The following is a 25,481-nucleotide window of genomic DNA, read 5'->3' on the forward strand; positions in this document are numbered from 1 at the left end:
TCATACTTTGTTAAGGGGTTTAAAACTTTACTGTGAGAATAATGATTTTTTTTTCCTTTTGTAAGTGAGTTAGTATTATTACTCTAAGTATTTGAATTCAAATAGATAACAAATACAGATAGGAATTAGACATTTAAATACAAATGGGTGGTGAGAATAATGTTTTTTTCTTTTCTTTTCTACATGAAATGGTATTAATATTTTAAAGAATTAAAAAAGAAAAACAAAAAATTTTGGGATAAGAATGAGTAGTTTTTACATGGGGTAGTGGGGTTTTTTATGGAAGAAGTAATTTTGTATTTTTTTTTTATAAACGTAATTGAAGTATTTGAATTCAAATAGGTAACAAATACTGATAGGAATCAAACATTTGAATACAATAGGTGTTGAGAATAACGGTTTTTTTTTTTCCCTTTTGTACATGAGATATACTTTAGACCAATTTAGATAATACAATATCACTCTTTTCCATCTAGAATATAACGTAAATCCAAAAGTCCCAAACGTGCATGACATGTGTGTGTGTGTATTATTATTTTTGAATATTATGATAGATATTAATACCTGGGCTACTGAGTTATTGGAAATAAATAAGAAATGAGCAATAACTAGAATTTCAATCTCTAACTTCTGCTCCATGATAATTGTTTTTTATCATCATCATGCTAAGATATTAATTGATTTTGGTATAGGTAGGATTTGAATTTCAAATTTCTTATTCAACAACAATAAATTTTATCAATTGAGTTATTTAGAAACCACCATTTATAATACTTAAAACAAATTTAGATAATAAAATATCACTCATGTGAATCTACACTAGTATTTATCGTTAGAAAACTTGTAAAGAATAGCATATCCATTATATATAATACTTAAAAAAAGACCAATTTTTTTTGTTTGTTTTCTTTTCCCAATGCATTTTTTTGCTTTTGTTTTATACCTATCAACTTAAAACACATTGATTGATAAAATATGAAGTCTTCTACTATTTTTTCCAATGAGGGTTGAGATTTGAAAGATATGCACTAAAAAACACAAAGGGAAAAAAGAGTAGGAAAAAAAAGTATGAAGGTATAGGGATTTGTGGTGGGGCCAGGGGAAATTGCCCCCTCTCAATTCCACTCACTCCACTCATGGTCCCAAGTTTAATGCATTACACTATTAATACATGAGATTTTCAAGAAGTCTCCTAGACAATGAATAAAATATTCTAGCTAACAGCTAAGATACCACTTTTCTTTATATAAAAAAAAATAATTTGAGAAGTCACACCTTAACACTTAAGTACCAATCTTTGTGGACGGAACTATTAAGAGGTAATATTTGAAAATTTGGACAAAAAAATGTACCTACCTCTCAAATTGAAAGCTAGTACCCATAAAACTCAAAAATAATATGGCCACCTATGGAGAAAGTATATGATGTTTCAAGAACTCCAAATTAGCATACAGCTGGTGTTTCTAAGCCTAATAAGAAATTGACACCTGGCATAAAAATGACACATCAGTTTATTAAGCTATTTAAATAAAATGACTAAACTATCCTGAAAAAAATTTCAAACACCCGCCACTTTACTCTTTGCAAAAACAAAAACCAAATACTTTTCCTCTTTTCAAAATCAAATCTCATTCTCTCTCTCCCTAGTCCTCACGCCACCATAGCCCCTGCTCTCTCTCAAACCCCAACCCCAACAGTCACTGCCCAGCTGCAGCATCTCTGGTGGCACAACACTACCGAACATTGCAAGTTCCGAGAAAACCAACCTTTGTCTCATCAGAAAACCTCAAAATCTTCTTTTTCTAGCAAAACTATTCTATGCCGGAAGCTTTCTTGCTCCTTCCAACACCCGACATTCACAAGAAGGTTTTTTCTCTCTCTCTCTCTCTTTTTGTTTTCTATATTTGCCCATCTTTTTTGTATGCTTTTTTGTTCCCAAAATTATAGATTAAAAAAAGAAAAAAAAAATAAACTCCAAATGTGTTTGTGTAGAAAGGAAATTTGTACTTGTTCGACAAAATGTCTCAATGAAGATGGATGCACTAATTTTTTCTTAAACTATTATCAATCAATAGAATATACAATATACAATAATGGGTTAATCTTTTTTCTTTTTTCTTTTTAAAAAAAATTCTTTTGAATCAGATTAAAGTTGGGGTTTTTTTTTCACTTTTTTTGTTATAGTTTCATATGTTGAAACATAAAGCTTCTTTCTTTGTTTTACAAAATCTTGCACCCATCAATTTGGGGACAGTTGAACGTATTTTTTCCAAAAAAATTAATTATTTGCTGATACGGTGGTTGGAATTTTGGTATTGAACAAGTTAATTTCGTGTGTGAAGGTTGTTGACCCCAATCCCATAATTTGTATTGCGTTAGTTGTGTTTAGTAATGAAGGTACTTTGAAGTTGTGCTGCATACCTGTCCCAAAAAACCCTAAGACTTAAATTACCCCAAATTGAAAACATTGAATTTGGCCACTCCCTCAATTCTAGATCGTGCGGAGAAAGAATTTGGTGTGTTCTCAGGTAATTTTTCTTCCTAAATTTTTTCTCAGGTCTCTTGCTTCACACCCATCACGGATTCGCACAAATTAATTTTTCTACATGATTTACAAATCACTAAATTAAATTCCAAATCTATAACTGCATCTTCTTACCAAACTATTATTTTATTCTTCATTTCAGCATACATGTGCATATGGCAATCTGAACTGAGGCAGTAAGCACAAAGAGTGACCTGACCATACCTCAAATTTTTTTACTTTTAATTCCTTACCAAATTTGCTAGATAGTTATACTTTCTTATATGTTAGTTTGCTATCTTTGTGGTACTTAGCACGTTGCCTGCTTTGTCTTTTTCTTTGTACTTTTTTTTCATAATTGCAATGAAGTTTTTTTTACCTATCCAAAAAAAAAGGAAAAAAAAAATCCGGTATTGTTGTTGGATATACTAATTATTAATTTTTTGTTTCTTGTTGGATTTTTATAAGGGTCGTCAACTATGGAAGATTTTTCATTAAAGCGATGAAGATGTCAAATATGAAGCAGTGGAATAATTGAAGCTCTGAAGTATCAATCAATGATGGAGAAATACAAAGTAGTTGTGAAGAAGCTGAAGTAGGCATCAATAGGGTCATGGCTATTTTTGTAGTTTGCTTTGGTGTATGCTGGCAAAAAAAAAAGCAACCTATGTGTTGTTACCTTGATGTAACTTTTTGAATATTGATGCCAATAATAGTGATGTATCAGAAAATGTATCTTTATGTTAGCTTTTTGTTTACTAGACAATTGTAGATTAATGTTACCTTTTGTTCAGTATATGAAGTTCAATGAAAATTTAGCTTTATGTTATCCTTGATAATCATTGGGTACCGAAGACAGACAACACCAATGGTCTAACACCACTAGTTAAGGCAGGTAAACAACATTGTTGCATTTTATATAATCTAAATTATAGGTATTAAACAATGACACACTATATATAATCTAAATTCTAGAACCGTGTCTAGAAAAAAAAAATCTTACTCAAGCTTTGATAGAATAAGTATTTCATTTTGCAATGACATTTTCAAGTTTGACAGAATAGGTATTCCCATAAGAGTTTCCCACGCTATTGATGTAGCAACAGAGTCATGTATATCATTGAAATATGCAATCTGTAAAAATACAGCTTTATTCAAGATAAATAGGTGAGAATTATCACCTAAAGTTGTAGAATTATATTAAGGACAAAAAAAAAATTACAGAATTATTTGCGGGTACATAATCTATATCACCTAAAGCTCCAAAATTATCACCACCAAATTTATGTGAATTACATAAAACAGATTATTGTTAATGCCTAGTTATACATTCTCAAGTAGTCCAAGGTTTGTTCTTTTGGTTGGCCTGCATACTTTGAATTTGAATCCCCAGCACTTGCAACAGCAGCTATTATAATGTATCCTACATTATAACACATAAAACAATATATACATAAGCATCAAAATATGTATCCCCCTAAAAAATAAAAATAACTTAAGCACAAAGCTAACCTTGCCTCATTGAGATTCCTAAACATGAATTAACCCATTAAGATTCCTAAACCTTCCCCCATGGTAAATCTCAAAATTTAAATCATCTTCCTCCATGTTGTTGTTGTCTTTGTTCTGTATTAAATATTAGTAGGAAAAAAAAAGCTTTCTCATAAGCATTTGATAAATTACCACTAAGAGTAAATAAGAATAACAAGCTTCTGAACATCATAACCATCAACTAATAAGTAATAAAAATCAAGTATTTGTAAGAAAACCCATTAGTTTGGTCCATTTCTTTACTGTCTTTAACAAAAGCAATTCATTATTCAATCCAAATTGTCAAAGATCAATTTAATGGTATGCTACAACTAACATATGCAAACAACTTGTGCTTATTAACAATGCAATTAGAACAGTTAAAAGAGAAACAACATTGCCCCGAAAACTAACATCATGTAAATCTAGCACAAATGTTAAGAAGAACACTAGAGCCCACTTCAAGAGCTTTTCTCCGAATATTATAGTCCAAATATTATAATGAATTCATACACTTCAAATGAACATCTTCAAGACCACCGTATCATCAAACTTAATCATCGTGTAAATCTAACCATTTTAGAAGGCAACACCACCACAAGGTAGAATCCAATCATCGTCTCCCATACTATAAGCAACCTTTGCACCTTGGCATAAACAAAAAAGAAATTGATCAAGTAATTATCATATTTCATTACCATCAAAAACTATTGATTTATGTTCTCCCCAAAAACTACATACGAAACTATAACAAAAAAAAAAAGTGGAAAAAAACCCCAACTTTAATCTGATTCAAAAGAACATTTAAAAAAAAGAAAAGAAAGATTAACCCATTACTGTATATTGTATATTCCATTAATTGGTAATAGTTTAAGAACAAAGGAATGCATTCATCTTCATTGAGACATTTTATCAAACAAGTACAAAATCCTTTCTACACAAACATTCATTAGGAGTTTCTTTAATTTTATTTTTTTCAAATCTGTAATTTTGGTTGGGAAAAAAAAAAGCATACAAAAAAGATGTGAAAATACAGAAAAAATAGAAATAAGAGAGAAAAAAAAAACTTTTTGTGACTGTTGGGTGTTGGAAACAAGGTTTTTAAACCCAAACCGAACCGTACAGTCTATTCGGGAAACCCTCAAACCGTTCAGATCTACGGTCCGTTTAAGGTGAAGAACCATTCCATGTGAAAAAAGTAGGGACTCGTGTGAACCGCGGTCCGACCGTACAGTTCTGTGAACTATGATCAGTTCACACGGTTCAAATGGGTGCCTTGTTTCAAGCCTTAAAATGGTGTCATTCCAACCTCTCTTTTTTTCCTTTTTTTTTTCCCCTATACAGCATCGTTTGGAGCATACACATATATCAAACTTAACCCTAAAATGTTGAAACCCTCGCCTTACTCTTTCAATCACTCTCTGAGCTCTCTGCCTCGCCCTTACTCTCTCAATTACATCTCTCTTATCGCTCTCATGTCGTCGCCATCGCAGCCCAGATCACGTCGCAGTCCGGATTGTAGCTCTGCCTCTCTCTCTCTCTCTCTCTCTCTCTCTCTCTCTCTCTCTCTCTCTCCCTTGTCGTCGTCGCAACTCACTCTCTGCCCCATCGCCGTTCCAGCTCACTCTCTGCCCTGTCGCAGCTCACTTTATGTATGTTAATATTAATAGTTGGTTTTTTAAGTAAATAATGTGATGAATGTTGTAATTTTACTGGGTTTATTAATGTGCATTGAAATTTAATTGGGTTTATATTAGTGGTTATTGAGTTTCCAATAGCTTTTTGTTTATTTGGTGCTGGTGATGTGTGAAAGAATTTTGAGTTTTAACTGAAAAATCTATGTCGACAAGTGGGTCTTAAAAAAAAAAATTTGAATTTAGTTTTGTAATTGATAGTTTTCTGGTGTTGAGCATAACTAGGTTAAGTTACTTGTTCTGTTTTTATTAGTTTAGAACTGTTGGAGTAGAGTTTAAGTTTGAAGTTTTATTGCTTTTGTTTAGTTCTGAAAGATTGCAGGGAATACGATTGAACTAATGCTAAGTTGATTATGGTAAGAACTAAGAAGTGTTAATTGAAAACATGTGAACTGGTTGATTGGAAATTATGAACCTTTGGAGCTGGTTGATTGGAAATTACACTAGACATATCATCTATTAAATTTGTGCTTCAATGTGTGTTTATATTTTATAATTTTTGTTTGATAAGTATGTGTTTATAATCTGTGAACATGACAAATGAGAAATAGTTCATGATAAGTATATTTTACAATTTTTGTTTGCAAGCACCTATTTCAAAAATTGATGGGTCTATGCGTGTTTGACTAGTTGTTTAGTCTTTTAGATTAAAATGGAAACAAAGACCGGGTATACTCCATCACATGAAGTTGATTCCAATGTAAAGGAGTCTAGCTCAAAAGTAAGGGAAAAGGTTGATCTGGCTTGGAAACATTTTAGCCTTGGGTCGGATGAGAAGGGACGGAATACTTTTACATGTGTGTATTGTAGGCAAACATATAAAGGTGGGGGTATTAATAGGATGAAACAACACCTTGCGGGGATAAAAGGTGATATTGGATCGTGTAAAAAGGTTTCTCATGATGTGAAATACCAAATGTTAGAATATTTGAAGGGGTTTGAGTTGAAAAAAAAAGCTGAGAAACAATGTCAAGAAGAAATGTTTAGTGTGCCTTCCACAAATAGTGATTTGCAAGAAGATGAAGATGTTCAAGAAGTATTTAGTAGTAGGTTGCCTAAAAAACCTATTTTAGGTAAAAGAAAGGGTACAAAGCTAGTGGATAATTACTTTGCTCCAAGAACTACTCCAAGAGCTCAACATGGTCTTAAAAGTGTGTTCCAAAGCAAAGAAAAGGTGAGGCAAGCTGATATGGCTATTGCAAGGTGGATGTATGACAATTGCATTCCTTTTAACGCAGTGAATTTAGTGTACTACCAAAGGATGATTGATGCCGTAGCTACAGCTGGTCCTAGTTACAAAGGTCCATCTTATAATGCTGTATAGGTCCCTTTGTTGAGGGATCAAAAGAAAGAGGTTCAATTGTTGGTTGACTCACAACGTAGGCATTGGGCAGAAGTTGGATGTACACTTATGGCTAATGGTTGGACAGATACTAGACATAGGTCATTGATTAATTTCCTTTTTTATTGTCCTAAGGGAATGGTATTTGTAAAATCAGTTGATGCCTCAAAGATTGTGAAGAGTTCCAGAAACTTGTTTAAATTGTTTGATGAAGTAGTTACATGGGTTGGTCCAAAAAATATAGTTCACATGGTTACTGATAATGCTTCCAATTATGTATCTGCTGGTAAATAGTTGTGTGAAAAGTATAAAACTATTAGTTGGTCTCCTTGTGCAGCATATTGCCTGAATCTTGTGTTGCAGGATATGGGAGACATGCCTCACGTGGATAGACTCAAAAAACGTCCATCCAAAGTTACATTTTTATTTATTTATAATCATATGGCTTTGATTTCTTGGTTGAGGAATAGACCTGGTTGGACAGATATTGTACGTGCGGGAGCAACAAGATTTGCTACTAATTTCCTTTCATTTGGAAGCCTTCATGTGCATAAGCATGACTTGCAAGCCTTAGTGACTAGCAAGTTCTTTGTGGACAATAGATTGGCAAGAGAGTCAAAGGCAAAAGAAGCAGTTTCTATCATTTTGGATAATTCTTTTTAGGATGATACTAATGTTCTTGTCAAGATTTCATCGCCACTCATTCGTTTGTTACGGATTGTTGATTCTGATCAAAGGCCTGCAATAGGATATGTGTATAAGGGCATGCATAGAGCACGGTTGGGAATCAAGAAGATCTTCTGAATGAGGAAGCACTTGTACAAGCCATACACCTCAATTATGAAAAACCGTTGGGACAAACATTTGTGTAAAGATCTTCATGCTGCTGCATATTGGTTAAATCTCGCTTTTCAATATGATGAGGAGAATTTTTGTCGGAAACCACAGTAAATATGGCTGTTTTGGACTACATTGGGAATAAATATGATGGCGACCAAGAAAATGTAATTAAGGAAACCCAATATTTTCGAGACCGTATTGGGAGCTTTGATAGAGATCTTGCATTGTCAACAAGCAAGACCACTCATCAAAGTGAGAAGTAATTAGTTTACTTTAATACTATAAACAAATCTTAGTTTTTTTGTTCATGTTGAAGTTAGTTTTGTCATTATAGTTAGAATAACTGAAGTGATTATTCAATTGAAAGTTAGTTTGTTTATGTTGATTAATATTATATTACGTTGTATTATGAAAATTAGATGAATGGTGGAAGTTGTGGGGTGCTAATGCTACCAACTTGCAAAAATTAGCAATTAGAATCCTTAACCAAACTTCTGCCTCTTCTGGACGTGAGTGTTGCTGGAGTTTATTTGACCAAATACATTCTAAGAGAAGAAATAGGTTGGAGCATCAAAGACTCAATGATCTTGTATTTGTTCATCATAACTTGCGATTGAGACATAGGTAACTAAATGCTATATCTTGTCATTATATTAATTTTTAAGAAGTCATTTATATAATGTAATTGTTAGTTACTAATTATGTTCCAATTCCAATAATGAGCATGACATTTTATGATGCAGGCATTACAACAAAAGTTTAATTTTGACCCCATTGATTATGCAAGTATCGACAAAACTGATTTTTGGGTATTTGTGGAAAAGGAAGACCCGTATCTTAATTATGAAGCGTTGGAGAATGCAATTTATGAAGAGGGTGTATATCCAGCAAGTGCAAAGCCTTCTTCTAATACTGAAGGTTAGTTTATATGTAAACAATTTGATAACCTATAGTGATTTCTCTTTTATATTTTTCAAACTTGTGTAAACATTATAATGATTTTTCTTTTTCTTTTGTTTAGACTTGTGTGCAGATGATAGCAGTAAGGTTGAAGGAATTGATTTGGGAACATTTGGACAACCTATTGGCCCTCCTCCTGGATTTCCAAGGAATGATGATGAGCATGATAACTTTCATGATATTGATGATTTATGATAGTGTATAAATTCTGTTTGAACTTTGAAGTTCTATTTTGTATGTTAGAGATAATTTCTATGTCTTTTTGTAAGACACAGTGTGTAACTTGGAATTTGAAGTTTTATTATTGTTTTTTAAAAATAAGTTTTATGTATTTTTGTAAGTATTAGGACATATGTGTTTCACTTGTTAAGAACATATGTCATTCATTTATGTAATTGGCTAATCATTTGACAAAATGCATTTTACTCGTATTTGGGTAGATCTAGGATGTGTTTAATACTTCAAAGAACATGATGTTCAAGTCTAGTATTAAAGCCATGAAGATTGGACCAAGAAACAAGTGAAGAAAAGGTGTTTAATAAAGCTGGACACCTGCTGGACATCTGCTCAACAGCTTCTCGACAGATAGCTATCTATCGAGGTTTAATGAGGCTCGACACCTGCTATCTATCGAGGTATCTATCGAGGTTACAGAAATCAAAATTTTCAGATCTGATTTTTGGGCCAGGCTTTTGTATTTGTGTAGGGTTTCTTTTCTCACAACCCTAGACATATATAAGGCTTATTTTAGAGGCCGTCACATAAGAGAATACAAGGAGAACAATTGCAAAAAGGTAACTGAAGCCTTATTCTCTCAAAAAGAAGCTACTGCATCTTTGCACCTTAGGGTTTTGTAACCAAGTGCTTCTTGATCTTCATTGTTGATGAAGTGAAGAACTTTACAACCAACATCTTCTTCTCTAGTTGGTGATTGAAGTCGCGTACTGAGATCCGCGCAATTGGTTAGTCACGTACTGGGATTCACACATCAAAGGGTGCCGTTCATATATTGAAGAGTTCAGAGGTTCTGAAGCAGAAGAAGGTTTCTGCTGTGAGTTCATCTACAAAGATTGTAGAGTCTAGGAACAAAGGTTTTGTACTATATCTGAAATTTCTCTTTACTATAGTGAATTTCTTTTCAGGAAGGTTTTCTCCTAGGTTTTTTATTGTGAAACTGGTTGGTTTCATTGGTTTTCCTAGGTTATCATATCTTGTCTTATTTATTTTTCCGCTTCACTTAGTTTTGACATCATATTGATGTTTGTTTGTTTGTTTTAACAAGTTTTATGCATAATAAATCTAATTAACAATTTGGGTTTAAAAACTTGTTAATTCTATCAACCGGGGTCTAAATTTTCCAACAAGTGATATAAGAGCGGGTACACTCTGATTGGATTAATTTCCTGAGTGTGATTCTTGACTCCCGTTGTCATGGATCATGGACAATCTCTTTTGATTTCTCCTTTATTTGATGGTACTAATTATGCCTACTGGAAAGTTCGTATGAAAGTTTTTTTGCAGGCTCTAGGTGAACATGAATGGCAAGCTGTTGAAGTTGGCTGGATTAAGCCAAAGAAAGCGTCAGTGGATTGGGATGATGCAACAATCACAAAGGCAAATTTCAATAGTAGGGCCTTGAATGCCTTGTTTTGTGGGGTGACCAATGAGGAATTCAAGAAGATATCATCCACGAAAGTTGCCAAGGAAGCATGGACCATTCTTGGGACCACCTATGAAGGTACCATGGCCGTAAATACTGTGAAGCTTCAAAGACTCACTAGTAGCTTTGAAGAAATAAGGATGGAGGAGGATGAGACCTTTGATGAGTTTTATGCTAAACTCAAGGATATTGTGAATTCTGCCTTTAACCTTGGAGAGTCTATAACAGAATTTAAATTGTTAGAAAAATCCTTAGGTCCTTACCTGAAAGATTCCATGCCAAGATCACTACCATTGAGGAAGCAAAGGACATTGATCAAATTCCTTTGACTGAGCTTGTAGGGAACCTTCAAACCTATAAGATGGGATTAGGCTCAATGGGAAGAGGTGAAAAGAGTAAAAACTTGGCTCTTAAGGGTATAGAGGAATATATCGAGGACTCTGAAGATGAAGATGAAGATGGGGATGAGGATGAGAACCTAACCTTCATAACTGATGAGATTATTAAGCTTCTTTAGTTTAGGAAAAAGGATAAGGGAAAACCTCCTAGGAAATCTAAATCCTCTAGGAAAGGTAAGAATGAGAAGCCCCTCATCCAATGCCATGAGTGCAAGGGTTTTGGTCATATGAGGATAGAGTGCCCAAACTACCTTATGAAGAAAAAGACCATGAAGTCAGAAGATAAAGGGTTGATTGCTACTTGGAGTGACACTGAGAATGACTCTTCTGATGAGTATATGGATGAATGTAGTCACGTTATGGCCTTTGTTGCTTCAACCGATAAGGCGATTGTGGAGAGTGCCAGTGACAGTGATGATTCTTCTGATGATGAAGTATCCAAGAAGATGTCCCTTCATGAGGCCTATGATAAGCTATGCACTGAATTCATAAAATCTGAAAAGACTTCTCATCTTTGTAAAAAGGAGCTTAATGAGGTAAAAATTGAAAAAACTAATTTATTAGTCAAACTAGATGAAACTACAAGATTAGTTGAGACTCTTATTGTGGAGAACACCTCATTAGAAAAGAAGGTAAATAATCTTGAGGTTGAGCTTAGTCGAGCTAGAACTCAAATAGAGAGGATGTCTAGTACAAAGTTAAAGACGTCTTGAGTGCTCAAAAGCCTAGTTTTGATAAGACTAGCTTAGGATATGCTGTCTCCTCCAGCCCCTCCTCTTCCATGGCTTTTGGATCAAGGACTGTCATTGTGCCTCAATCCAAGAAAGGTAATAAAGGTATGAAATCCAAAATTGTTTTGGCTAATTCTAAATCCTTTGCTAGACTTCATGTTTGTCACCATTGTGGTGTTTCTGGACACATTCATCTTAATTGCTTTAAGTTGTATCCTCAAAAGCAAGTGTCCAAAAGGTCACATGTTTCCTCTCAAGGACCTACACCTTTATTTGGAGAGTTATTAAAAGTCTTGAGCTTTTTAACTCAATTTCAGGATAATCTTAATTCTTCTATGTCCTTTAGTAGACATACTAGAACACATGCCTTTTCATCTTCATGGCCAAAGACTCGTGGTGTGTGGGTGAGAAAGGAGCCTCAGACTTAATTGTCTTTTCTGTTTGTCCTCTGCTTTAATTCTTTCTATCTAAAGTAGGACTCTCTTTGCTTGATTTCTTATCTGCTTTTGGAATCATGCTTTCATGCATCTGCACCTTTTTATTATGCCTTCATGCATTCATGTTGTCTGTTTGTTTTTGTTTGGTTTTTTAGTTTTTATCTTATTTTGTTTTCAAAATAAAAATAAAAAATACAAAATCAGAAAAATACAAAAACAATGTGTGTTTGTGTACATCAGTTCTTGTAAACCTTAAAATGGCCTTTGAAACAGAGTTTTCTAAACTTTGTATCTCTTGTAGCTTAGATGAGCATCTCTATGCACAACTAAGTAAGTGAGCTTTGTTGCTCTTTATTTGTGATGAGTAAGATTAAGTGATCTCTTGTATTTAACACTCGTATCACTCTTTTTGACGGGTAGGACTAAAAAATCCTAAGAGAAAGGCATAAATAACCATCTCATCACTGTTACTCATCAATCATGATATGACATCTGTATGCTTCGGCATAGCAATAGTGCAATATCAATGACATCTGTATGCTTCGGGATAGCAAAAGTGCAATGTTAAAATCTTAACATAATTGAGTATTTCTTTTCTCTCTTTTATATACCTATGCATGGTTTGCTTAATCAAAAGAAAATATACAAAGAAAATAAAAGAAAAAAAAATGCCTTAAATATGATTGCAAGCGTGTTTTCTAGGAGATGTGGGAGTTATAGGATGTACCTCAAAGGTGATAGTCCCCATCAAACAGTTATGATTATGTATGAGTTAAAGTGATTTTCTCATATCTCAAATCGTCATAACATAAAGACACTTATGCAATCTTACGATATTTTCACACACAACACGCAATATTCTTTGCTACTTTTGATACATGTGCAAGTACAATGTGATTTGGCCATCACAAGGTTTACATGTGTTGATGTATGCTCACTAAACTGTCTTAACTTTTTTTTTGAAATATAAAATTGGTTAGACTTGTTGTGTGTGTGTGTGTGTGTGTGTGTGTGTGTGTTTTTGGGAACTAAATGTTTAACTCTTTGTTGATTGAGAGATGTTTTTAAGAGGTTAAAATGTTGGTTGGATCATTGGCTGAGTTGCATGTTTGATTGCATTCATATCTCTGTTTTTCTCCTCTTTGAAAAACTGTTTTAAGCCATCTCGACACCTCCTCGACAGCTCTCGATACCTAGCTTATCTATCGAGATCTTCTGTTGCATTTTATCGCAATCTCGACACCTCTCGATAGCTAGGTGGATCGATCGAGAATGTTTCTATCCATCGAGGTTTGTTCGATGGCTCCTCGATACCTCTCAATCCATTGAGATCCTCTGCATGCATTATTTTTCACATGTTTTGCATGTTTCTCTTATCTTGTCATCCGTCGCATCTTGTTTCATTACAATCATGAATTTTTATGGATTCTTTGTATCCCCTTGATCATCCTTGATCATCTTTATGTTTCTTGAGTGAAGCTTTTTAGCTTCTTGTACCCATTGTCAATCGTGACAAAAAGTGGGAGAAATTGGAGAATTTGTGATTTCTTTCTTTAAGATTCTACAAGTTAGGGGGAGAAATACATGCCTTTGTAAGGGGGAGATGTGTTTCATCTTGTTAGGGGGAGTGTTTACCTCCTTGTTGTTTTAGGAGCTACTTTTAGCTTCTTAGTCTTGTACCTTAGCTCTTGTGACCATTTTTACGTACATTGTGCTTATCTTTGGTATATTTGATGATGTATGTTTTCTTTACCTATCTCTACATGTGTTGTTTCTTTTCTATCTTTATACACATGCTTCTTTATTTTGTATGCAATCTATTATTTCTATTTCACACTAAGATGCCTTGATGAGTTTTGTTTAAAGTGTTTCAGAAATACAGGTTGTCAAAGTCTACTTGTCATAAACTCTCTTTTTGCCAAGTTTTTCAAGAGTTTTTGTTAGCATAGATTTTATTGTATTCAACAAATGAGTATGAGTTGAGTGATTTATGACTTCTCTCATATGTTCATTTTTTTGTTGTAGTTTTGTCACGGATTGCCAAAGGGGGAGATTGTTAGGACATATGTGTTTCACTTGTTAAGAACATATGTCATTCATTTATGTAATTGGCTAATCCTTTGACAAAACGCACTTTACTTGTATTTGGGTAGATCTAGGATGTGTTTATTACTTCAAAGAGCATGTTGTTCAAGTCTAGTATTAAAGCCATGAAGATTGGACCAAGAAACAAGTGAAGAAAATGTGTTTACTAAAGCTGGACACCTATTGGACAGCTGCTTGACAGCTTCTCGACAGATAGCTATCTATCGAGGTTAAATAAGGCTCGAAACCTTATATCTATCGAGGTATCTATCGAGGTTACGAAAATCATAATTTTCAGATCTGATTTTTGGGCCAGGCTTTTGTATTTGTGTAGAGTTTCTTTCTCACAACCCTAGACATATATAAGGCTTATTTTAGGGGCTGTCACATAAGAGAATACAAGGAGAACAATTGTAAAAAGGTGACCGAAGCCTTATTCTCTCAGAAAGAAGCTACTGCGTCTTTGCACCTTAGGGTTTTGTGACCAAGTGCTTCTTGATCTTCATTGTTGATGAAGTGAAGAACTTTGCAACCAACATCTTCTTCTCTAGTTGGTGATTGAAGTCGCGTACTGGGATCCGCGCAATTGGTTAGTCACGTACTGGGATTCGTTCATATATTGAAGAGTTCAAAGGTTTTGAAGTGGTAGAAGGTTTTTGCTGTGAGTTCATCTACAGGGATTGTAGAGTCTAGGGACAAAGGTTTTGTACTAGATTTGAAACTTCTCTTTACTATAGTGAATTGCTTTTCGGGAAGGTTTCCCCCCAAGTTTTTTACTGTGAAACTGGTTGGTTTCATTGGTTTTCCTAGGTCATCATATCTTGTCTTATTTATTTTTCCGCTGCACTTAGTTTTGACATGATATTGATGTTTGTTTGTTTTAACAAGTTTTATGCATAATAAATCTAATTAACAACTTGGATTTAAAAACCAGTTAATTCTATCAACCGGGGTCTAAATTTCCCAACAGTAAAAAACAATGTGTAGTTATGTACTGTAACTTGGAGGCTTGTTTATGCATTTTTACTTTGTACTTTTATGGATTGATTGAGTAATTCATATTTATGCTTGCTAAGGATTTGGCATTCTTATTTGTCTTGAAAGTTATGATATAAAAAATATTTGTAAGATAGATCTCTAAATGAATTGGACTATTTTAGTTAATTTTTATATTTTTTACTAATTTAATATTTTTATATATATTTAACATAATTATTAAATTAATTATGATGTCATCACGATTCGACCCGGTTCGACCTCTGTTCAACCTCAAAAACCTTGATCCTCTTCCATTTACGGTACAATGAACGGTCCGGGTTTGAAAACCTTGGTTAGAAGGAGCAAGAAAGCTTCCGATGTAGGATGGTTTTACTAGAAAAAGAAGATTTTGAGGTTTTCTGACGAGACAAAGGCTAGTCTCGTCGGAACTTGCAATGTTTGGTAGTGTTGTGCTACCGGAGACGCTATCACTGGGGAGTGGCTGTCGGGGTTGGGGTTTGAGAGAGAGAAGGGACTATGGTGGCGTGAGGACTGGGGAGAGAGAGAATGAAATTTGATTTTGAAAATAGGAAGAGTATTTGGCTTTTGTTTTTGTAGAGAGTAATGGCGGGTGTTTGAAATTCTTTCAGGGATAATTTAGTCATTTTAGTTTAAATGGCTCAGTATACAAAATGTGTCTTTTTAAGTCCAGGTGTCAATTTTTTTATTAGGCTTAGAAACACCAACTATATGCTGATTTAGAGTTCCTGAAACATCATATACTTTCTTCCACCTATGACCTAATCTATATATATATATATATATATATATATATATATATATATATATATATATATATATATAATAGATGAAGCAGAGAGAAACTCCAATTGTAATTCTAATATGAATCCTAATTTTGAGCCATGTGTCAAGATTCATGTGGTTCCATTTGTCTAAATTTAAGTGGATCAGTTGTAATTCTAGTGTGCTTTTTTTTTTTCCATACTTGCGTATTTCAAGGATCATCTCCCCTTCTCCAATAATAACTTTCATATACAACTCCATTGTTGTTCAATGAATGCTATGGAATTTGATAAGAATCTCTCGGTATCAATGATGCATATATTTGAGTAGTTCTGTATCTTATATAAGAAGAGGTTTTCCATAGATTCAAATTGTACTCACAATTTTAATGGTCCTGGTTTATGCTTCCTAAGGTTTGATTATCATCTGCCTATATTTTCGTTCGTTTTTTGTGAATAATTGTTATTGTTTAATTTTTTTTTTTTTTTGTTTTCCTATCATTGATGTTGCATGTTTATTTTTCTGTTTTATAACAAGTTGCAAGGAAACTCAGAATTTTAATGGTCCTAGTTTATGGTCTGCAAAACGAATTCCAACCATTCTTAAGGTTTGATTTCTCCTTTCTTTAATCTGCCTATTGTTTCCATCCTTTATGTGAACAATTTTTATTCTTTAATTATAAAAGTTTTTTTGTCTGCCTATGATTGATGTTACATGTTTATTTCTTATTTCATGTTTCATAAAAGTTTTTTTGTTTGCCTATGTTAATCAAGTTTCCCCTGATTGCGTAATAGTATATGATGTAAACAGCTTGTTGTCTTGACAAAGGTCGTTTAGGTTTTCACAGTTTATGTCCTTATTTGCTATGCTTTTTTCCCCCACAGGAGATTGTCATAATATTAGAAACTTTGTTGCCAACGAACTGAATCTTTAGAACTACTGATTTCCTTACCAAAGGCATAGTCATTAAACAAAACATAATTTTAAATTTTGAGATAAGTCAGGAGTATTTGTAGATATTGAAAAGAAGACAAATCAAATATGAAATTCAAAAGCATAGTCATTAGACGGAACATAATTTATAAGTTTAAGATAAGTCAGGAGTATTTTGTAACTCAATGGATAGCATCATTTTCTGAATTAGTTGAATCATAGTTCAAATCTCTCATAATTTTTGTAACTATTCAATTATTATTATTATTTTTTTAAATTGTAGAAAAGATCTATGTTCAAAAAGATTATTTTCTTAGTGCATGAAAGCCGCGATTAAATCAATAAATAAATTATTTTAATTCATTAATATCTTGGTTTAATGATAAAAAATAATCATTATAAAGTAAATATTATATATACCAATCATATTGTATTTAAATAGTAATTAATAAAAAGATAACAGTAACTTAATTTGTTATATTTGCTGATAACCTTAAATCAAGTGGGTAATTAAACAACTTTTTTCAGTTTATTTATTTATTTATTTTTATTTTCTATTTCATGTTGGACTATACTATTACAAATCAAGTAATAACTCCACCATTTTCTTCGTAGTTATATTTTAAGTTAGACCATGACATGGTTACATAGCAGTTAATTAGGTTTGCCACGTTGCATTGTAAAAAGCTAGATTTCTTATTTTCTTTCATTTCATTTTTGTCAATTTGAACAAAAACTAACAAGGTTATATTGACTTATACATGACAAGAATTATATCATATTAATTAATAATTCATCTCACATTGAACAGTAACCTCACAAGTCTTTGAAATTTTTTTTTCCAAACTATAAACTATGACAAGAGTCAAATTCGATGGGAGGTTTCACCATATCACATGATAATAACTCATATTTATTTTCTTTTTCATTTTTTTGTCACTTTAAACATATAATAATAAGATCACACATAAACATCCATGACTAAACTCATAATGACTAGATATATACTAATTAAAATTGAATACATAATATGTTGAGTGATTTAAATGAATCACATTTCTTGTCACTCTTTAATAATTTACCAATATCTGAATATAAATTTGAAGAAAGCAGTAACCCAATTCTGAATCTATCTTTATAGTTGTTTCTAGATTCTTCTCATTGTATAGTTCAATAAGTAATAATTAATAAGTTTGATCAATTTTCTTCTCTATGTTATGACTTTTTTCTTTTCCTTCTAAGCAAATTCAATTACTTTATGTTTTACATTGATTTTCGTTTTTGTTGAATCATTGAACTGGTTTGTGTTATATTCCTGGGATCCGAATCATTGCCCACTTTCTAATACTGTGAATCATTAGGGGACTAAAAAAACAATTCAATGAACCTAATTAACCACAAACATTAACTATAAGTATTAATATTAACGGATAGAAACAATGAAATTCATTAAGAACCAATTGCAATACAAAATTCTATACGAATTGAACCATTTCACCATCAAGTTCATGTATAATCATTTCAAAATTCTTAAACACGTGATTATTATGTATTGTTATTTAATATCATACTATGAACCTTAAAAATGATTTTATTATAAATAGTAGATGAAATGTTATAATACTATTTCAAACAAAACAACAATATGAAAACTTTAAAAATAACCTTCCTAATAACATATGGGTTGAAATCTTTTCGAAAGTGGGCAAAGATTAGGCAACACTCTTAGGAAACATTAAGTTAAGATAAAAAAAAAAAAAAAAAACTATGTCTTCAATTTGTATCTACTTATTCATTTCCCTCTATATAAATAATTCAGTCTATTAATTTAATTTTTTCCTTTGTCTCAATTAGTTGCAAACGCTTCAAGAAGTTAACAGAAAAGAAATTAGTCCTCCAACAAATTGAGCTGACTCCGTATTTCAATCATCCAGCTCCACTACATGACAAAGAAAAAAGCTTAATATTTTCATGTTATGAAGTAGAAAATCCTTATGCGCTACTGATAGTGGGAAGCTACCAATATTTTTTGAATGAAGAAGTCGTTGTAGGAAAAAAAAATAATTGAAAAAACTCTTCCATGTGGCAATTTTATTGCACCTTATATTTATGGAATCATGCTACTTTGTGAGTCAAATAATGAAGGCATTTATAACCTTTTGGAAATTTTAAATGATGACCATGGGAAGCATTGGCTTGTCAAATGTCGAAAAATGCTTCGACTACTTACTGCAGGAACTGACATGTATAAAATTCCAAACTTTCAAGCATGCCACAAAATTGGAATAGGACATTGGAACCGAGATGGACCTTATCCTGACAGTTATGAAGAATTTGTAGTGACGTGCAAAAGATGCTCAATCGACCTTGAAATATTTAAGTTGGTGCATAGGCTTCTTTAAGTCTCTTTTATTGTATTTTTTACTTTGATTATAGCATCACTTAAATAATAAGATGCAATATTCTATTCCATTGTTAATTGTTTGTTAAGCTTTGCAAAAGTTTTACAATTATGATTTCCTTAATGGTTTGCCAAAATCAATGATTATAGATTGTGGAACATTCAAAGTGTAATCAACCTTATCCTTGTGATTATCAAAAATTTGTAGTTAAATGCAATATATATTTTTAATGTTTTATCTAATTCTATCCTCTTTGTGATAAACCCAAAAAGACAAAAAAAGAAATTGACCAATAGTATCACTACAATTAACCATTTCCAGTGCAGTTACCAATAGTATTTAAATTATATATATAAGAATTATACTATGCATCTTAATGTGTATTTTTAGTATATCCATGCAATTGTAAAAAAATTACACAATGCAAAGTTTTGTTAGTCAAAATTTCTTGGTTAATGATATAAATTTAGACTTAACTAAGCCTTTTAAACATGAATAAATCTACCTAATAATATCCTTACAACATTTTTTAAAGACTTAACAAAATATGAGAATGACTATTTATCAATAGTATTTACATTATACATATAAGAATTATACTATGCATCTTAATGTGTATTTTTTAAGTATATCCATGCAATTGTAAAAAAATTACATAATGCTAAGTTTTGTTAATGAAATTTTCTGGTTAATAATATGAATTTAGACTTAACTAAGCCTTTTAAACATGAATAAACTCATGATTAATAAAAAAAAAAAAAAAAACAAAACTAATAGTATCAGTTAAATAATAAAATGCAATATTTTCTTTTCATTGTTTTATTAAATGATATCCATTCCTGTTTAATATTTAAACATGAATTTAGACTTAACTAAGCCTTTTAAACACGCATAAACTCATGATTAATAAATAAAAAAAACAAAACCAATAGTATTACTTAAATAATAAAATGCATTTTTTTCTCATTGTTTTATTAAATTATATTCATTCATGTGCGGTAACACAGGTTACATACTAGTTTGTATTAATGACCATCTTTCCCAAAATAGAAACACAATTCTACTTTTACTAAAAAATAAAAATAAATCTGTTATCAATGAAAAAAAAAAAAACAAATCTCGTCTAGGAAAAAACGAAAGTAATGAGTTATGACTTCGGTAATCAGTATAATACTTAGATTTTTTTTTTTTTTTTTACCCAAGGTAGAAGTTTGGCTATTGAGGATTTGGGTGCTTTTTTTTTTTTTTTTTTGAAAGGGGGATTTGGGTGCTGACATGTTGTATAGCTCAACCTATGAGAGGATTCTCAAAAATATAAAAACAATTTTTTTTTTTTGGGTTTCGAGTAAGATGTGACTTTATTATTAAAGACCATCATTAACGATTTGATATATTTTATGTTGCAATAAATTCTTAATTGCAAGAAGCATGCATTGGAGGTATATATTCTTAACTCTGTTTTGGATCCTTAAGAGAGAAACAAATCTTTTAGAATTGATGATATGACGTTTTTCAAATTTGTCCATTTCTCTGTCGCTAGGAAAGTAGGTTCTCCCTCTTCTCCTAGGCAGTAGAATTGTTTGTTCCTTCTCGTAAGGCTTTTCTTCCTTTAGTAACAACGTTACGTGTAGGGCTAGTGGGTTTTTTTTTTTTGGTATTGGGGTTTGGGAAACAGCATTTTTCCACGGTTCTTTCCTGTTCTTTGTCTTCCATCCATACGTTTTTCTTTTTGTTTTTCTTTTCCTCGTGTTTTTTCCCTGATCCAGAACTCCCTTTGCACCATGGATGATCTCACAAAACAATGGAACTGCCTTTCCCTTTCAGAAAGGAAAGGCGATGACCTTTGTATTAAAAAAAATCGTTGATCTCAAGAACACATTATAGCAGCATTTATTCTTACACAACGAGCGTTAAACACGGAAGCAGTGCCTAGGACCTTTAAACCAATCTGGAGGGCTGAGAGGGGTTTCAAAATTCAGAGAGAAGGAGGCCACAAACTTCTCTTCATCTTTGACAATCAAGAAGATGTTGACAGAATTTTAGCCAATGAACCATGGAGTTTTGATAAATCTCTTGTGGTTCTGCAGAGATATGACAAAAACTTACCCATTGAGGATCTCAGTTTTGATAAAACAAATTTTTGGGTTCAAGTCCATAATATTCCTCTCAGGTATAGAACCAAATCGGTGGATGAAGACATTTGTGAATCAATCGGTATGGTCCATCGCTCAGACAAGAGCTCGGAGGGTGGGGGTGGAAGTTTCATGAGAGTTAGAGTTACTCTCGACGTTTACCAACCTTTATGCAGAGGCCATGTTATAAAACTTGAGGAGGGCGGCAAGGTATGGGTGAACTTCAAATACGAGCGTTTGTCGAATATTTGTTACTAGTATGGATGCTTCGACCATAGTGACAAGGATTGTGATCTTTGGATCCAAAGCAAGGGGTCCCTACAATTGGCTTCTCAACAGTTTGGCTCATGGCTCAGGGTAGTACCAAGTGCTTCCTCAAACAATAGAGTGATCCGAGTATCGAGTTTCTATGAGGGTCGAGATGAAAATCTCTCTACGCGGCAGCGGAGGGCGGAGAGCCAGAAACCAATACCAGTTGTCACACCGAAGGTGGGAGATCAATCAGAAAAGGAATGTCAAAATATGGAGGTTGAAGTTACGGGATTTTTTTATATTAATGCAGCAGGGTTCACGGTTTTAAATAAGGAAGGGGAGCAGAGCTTGCAGGATAACGAGATTTTTGGTGATTCTTTCTCCCAATAAATCAGGGATATCAACAAGGAGATTGATTACAATGAAAATTCCTTATTATTAGATACAAATACTATTGTATCCAACAACCTCACCCCTGATGCAGCACATGACAGCTTATGTGAACCTCTAAAAGGGCCACGTGATTCACTTCAGGTCCACACTTCACCTCTAAAAAATATTTCAAATACTTCTAACTCATCTGATGTTGCAAATAAACCTTCACACCCAACATGGAAGCGCCTGGCACGCCTCTCAGTCAGCTCTCAAATCCCACAAGATGATTGTATTGGATGCAAGTGCCCAGTGGACATGGTCATTGATCATTACGAGTTACCTAGCAAGAAATTGGTGGTTTCAAGTAGTGATAAGGAAAACTACCCTGTATTGGCGGAGGCTGGTTTCCAGTCCCGCCAATCACAATGAGTTGCATTATTTGGAATTGCAGGGGGCTTGGGAACCAACATGCAGTTCAAGAACTTGTGGATTTGGTGCAGGAAAAAGCTCCTTTACTTATGTTCTTAGCCGAAACATGGGTGGACGAAGCTAGGCTAAATTACGTTAAAGATCGCATTCGATTTGATCAGAATTTTTTTGTGGAGAGAATCAATAAGGGTGGAGGATCAGTGCTGTTTTGGAGAGATGGAATAGAAGTAGATATTGAGACTTCTTCGTTGAATCACATTGATGTCACAATTAAAAAAAGTACAGAAAAGCCTTGGAGATTTACGGGCTTCTACGGTGAACGCGAAACGCAGAGGAGGTTTGAATCTTGGGATCTTCTCCGTCATCTTCATCGTCAAAGCTCTCTTCCTTGGTTATGCACCGAAGATTTTAATGAGATAACTAAGCAATTGGAGAAGTCGGGTGGAAGACTAAGACCCTCCAATCAAATGAAGCAATTTAGAGAAACACTTAATGAATGTAGATTCATGGACCTAGGATTTATGGGTCCTTTTACATGGAGCAAGCACTAGGAGAACGGTTTTTCATTGTGGGAGAGACTAGACAGAGCCATAGCTTCTTAAGAGTGGTTCACATTTTTTCCTGGCACTAAGGTACACCATATTGACAAGACTACATCTGACCATAAATTCTTGTGGATTGATATAGCTAACCTGGATTTTTAGTGAAGGAAAAAATTGTTTAGATTTGAGGAGATGTGGCTTGCTGACAAAGGGTGTGGGGAGGTAGTTGAAGGTGTGTGGCTTTCAAATATTGGTGGGACCGATAATACACAAGTGCTGAGAAAGATTGATTTGTGCGGGAAGGAACTTACAAACTAGAGTCAAAATCATTTTGGCTCCATCCGAAAAGAACTTGACTGAAAAAGGAAGGAACTAGCTCGCTATGAGAGGCTGGTGCTGAAAGGAGGGAATGCAACCCGTATGCTTGCCATTCAAAAAGAAATAAATTCCCTAATGGACAAGGAAGAACGCATGTGGAGGCAGAGGTCCAGGACATTGTACTTGAAAGATGGAGATAGAAATACCTGGTTTTTTCATTGTCGAGCTACCATACGCAAGAGGCAAAACAATATTGCAACAATTAAGGATCGGTCAGTTCAATGGTGTACTCAAATAGATCAGATTGCTAGTGTTTTTGAATAGTATTACAAGGAGTTATTCACCTCAACCAACCCCGAAAGTGTGCCTACTACCCTTAGCTCCATTCCTCAGTTGGCGACGGACGACATGAACTCCATTTTGACTGAAAAATTTTAGACATGGGAGGTTGAATGTGCTCTAAAACAAATGGCACCCTTAAAGGCCACGAGACCGGACGGTATGCCCCCTTTGTTCTTCCAAAATTACTGGGATTTGGTAAAAGGTGATATTACAAACACTATCCTAAGTTTTTTGAATTCGGGTTCTTCACCTTCACCTCTCAACCACACTTTTGTTACTTTGATCCCAAAAGTAAAAAATTCAGAAAGAGTAACTGCATTCCAGCCAATAAGTCTTTGTAATGTGCTTTATAAGATTTTTTCAAAAGTCTTAGCTAATAGATTAAAAAGAGTACTACCTTTTATTATTTCTGAGCATCAGAGTGCCTTCCTGAAGGGTAGACTGATAATGGATAATATTTTGGTTGCTTTTGAGACTTTACATTATATGAAAAATCATAATTCGGGAAATACAGGTTTCATGGCTCTTAAGTTAGACATGAGCAAAGCCTATGACCGGGTGGAATGGTCCTTCTTGAAAGATGTCATGGTCAAGGGGGTTTCAATGATAAATGGTAGCCCTTGTAATGGAGTGTATTACATCTGTTTCTTACTCTTTGCTTGTGAATGGTGAACCACACGGACATATTACTCCCACTAGAGGTATTCGCCAAGGGGACCCCCTCTCCCCATATCTTTTTCTCTTGTGCTCAGAGGATCTTCACAAGCTCATTCAGGATGCAGCCAATAATGGGGATATCAAGGGTATCTCAATATGTCGAAATGGTCCAAAGCTAACTCATTTACTCTTTGTAGATGATAGCCTCCTTTTTTGCAGGGCTACCAGAATTAAATGTAAAAAGGTACTTGATATACTCTCTACTTATGAGAGGGTCTTGGGTCAAAAGTTAAACAAGGAGAAAACAACTTTTTTTTTTAGCAAGTCCACCCCTCTGAATATGCAATCCGAGATTATGGAAGAGCTGGAAGTATCAGAGTTGAAACAATATAAGGCTTACTTCGGGCTACCGGCTTTGGTGGGAAGAAATAAGAGAGCCAGCTTTTGATCAATTAAAAAAAAAGTGTGGAAAAGATTACAAGGATGGGAAGGAAAATTATTATCACAAGCAGGAAGAGAAGTCTTAATTAAATCAGTCATTCAAGCAATCCCAACTTATGCGATGAGTTGTTTTAAATTACCAACCACCTTATGTCATGAGATTGAAACTCTTGTTCAAAAGTTTTGGTGGGGTCAACAAGGTGAACGGAGGAAAGTACATTGGGTTAGATGGGATGAGTTGTGTAAGCATAAAGATCAAGGAGGCATGGGTTTCAAGGACCTCACCATGTTTAATGAAGCAATGTTGGCAAAACTCTTGTGGTGACTTCTCCATGATGACAATTCCTTGTTCTTTAGAGTTTTCAAGGCGAGGTTTTTTCCAAATGGTTCTATTTTAGATGCCAGAGAATCAGCTTTTGCCTCATATGCTTAGAGAAGAATTCTTATTGGGAGGGATGTTATTTTAAAAGGGGCTTTGTGGAGGGTGGGAAATGGTAAACAAATTAAAATTTGGGGCGACAATTGGCTACCATCAAAATTTCAGCCAAAGGTTATTTCTCCAATGATATTCGGGCAACAAAATTCTTCAGTGGACGTGTTGATAAATCAATCATACCGTAGGTGGAGGAATGAGGTGATTGACCACTGTTTTAACTTGGCAGAGGCAGAGATGAT

General features: G+C 33.7%; 1 protein-coding gene and 1 long non-coding RNA gene across 2 annotated transcripts; both read left to right on the forward strand.

The window, feature by feature from the left end:
• Positions 1-1,416: 1,416 nt before the first annotated feature.
• LOC142638820 (uncharacterized) lies at positions 1,417-3,353 on the forward strand. The gene is made up of 2 exons (XR_012845061.1): positions 1,417-1,866; positions 2,993-3,353. It is a non-coding gene; the product is annotated as an uncharacterized LOC142638820 (long non-coding RNA).
• A 3,875-nt stretch (positions 3,354-7,228) lies between these two features.
• LOC142639476 (uncharacterized) lies at positions 7,229-7,753 on the forward strand. The gene is made up of 2 exons (XM_075813646.1): positions 7,229-7,376; positions 7,428-7,753. The coding sequence occupies exons 1-2, from the start codon at positions 7,229-7,231 to the stop codon at positions 7,751-7,753; spliced, it is 474 nt and encodes a 157-aa protein (XP_075669761.1).
• Positions 7,754-25,481: the final 17,728 nt, after the last annotated feature.

This window comes from Castanea sativa, chromosome 6 (genome assembly GCF_040712315.1).
Source record: "Castanea sativa cultivar Marrone di Chiusa Pesio chromosome 6, ASM4071231v1".
NCBI classification, from domain to species: domain Eukaryota; kingdom Viridiplantae; phylum Streptophyta; class Magnoliopsida; order Fagales; family Fagaceae; genus Castanea; species Castanea sativa.

Coding starts and splice junctions, on each gene's coding strand:
- LOC142639476 (XM_075813646.1), top strand. CDS start 7,229: ATGGTATTTGTAAAATCAGTTGATGCCTCAAAGATTGTGAAGAGTTCC. Junction 7,377..7,427: donor TTCCAATTATGTATCTGCTG/GTAAATAGTTGT, acceptor CTCCTTGTGCAG/CATATTGCCTGAATCTTGTG.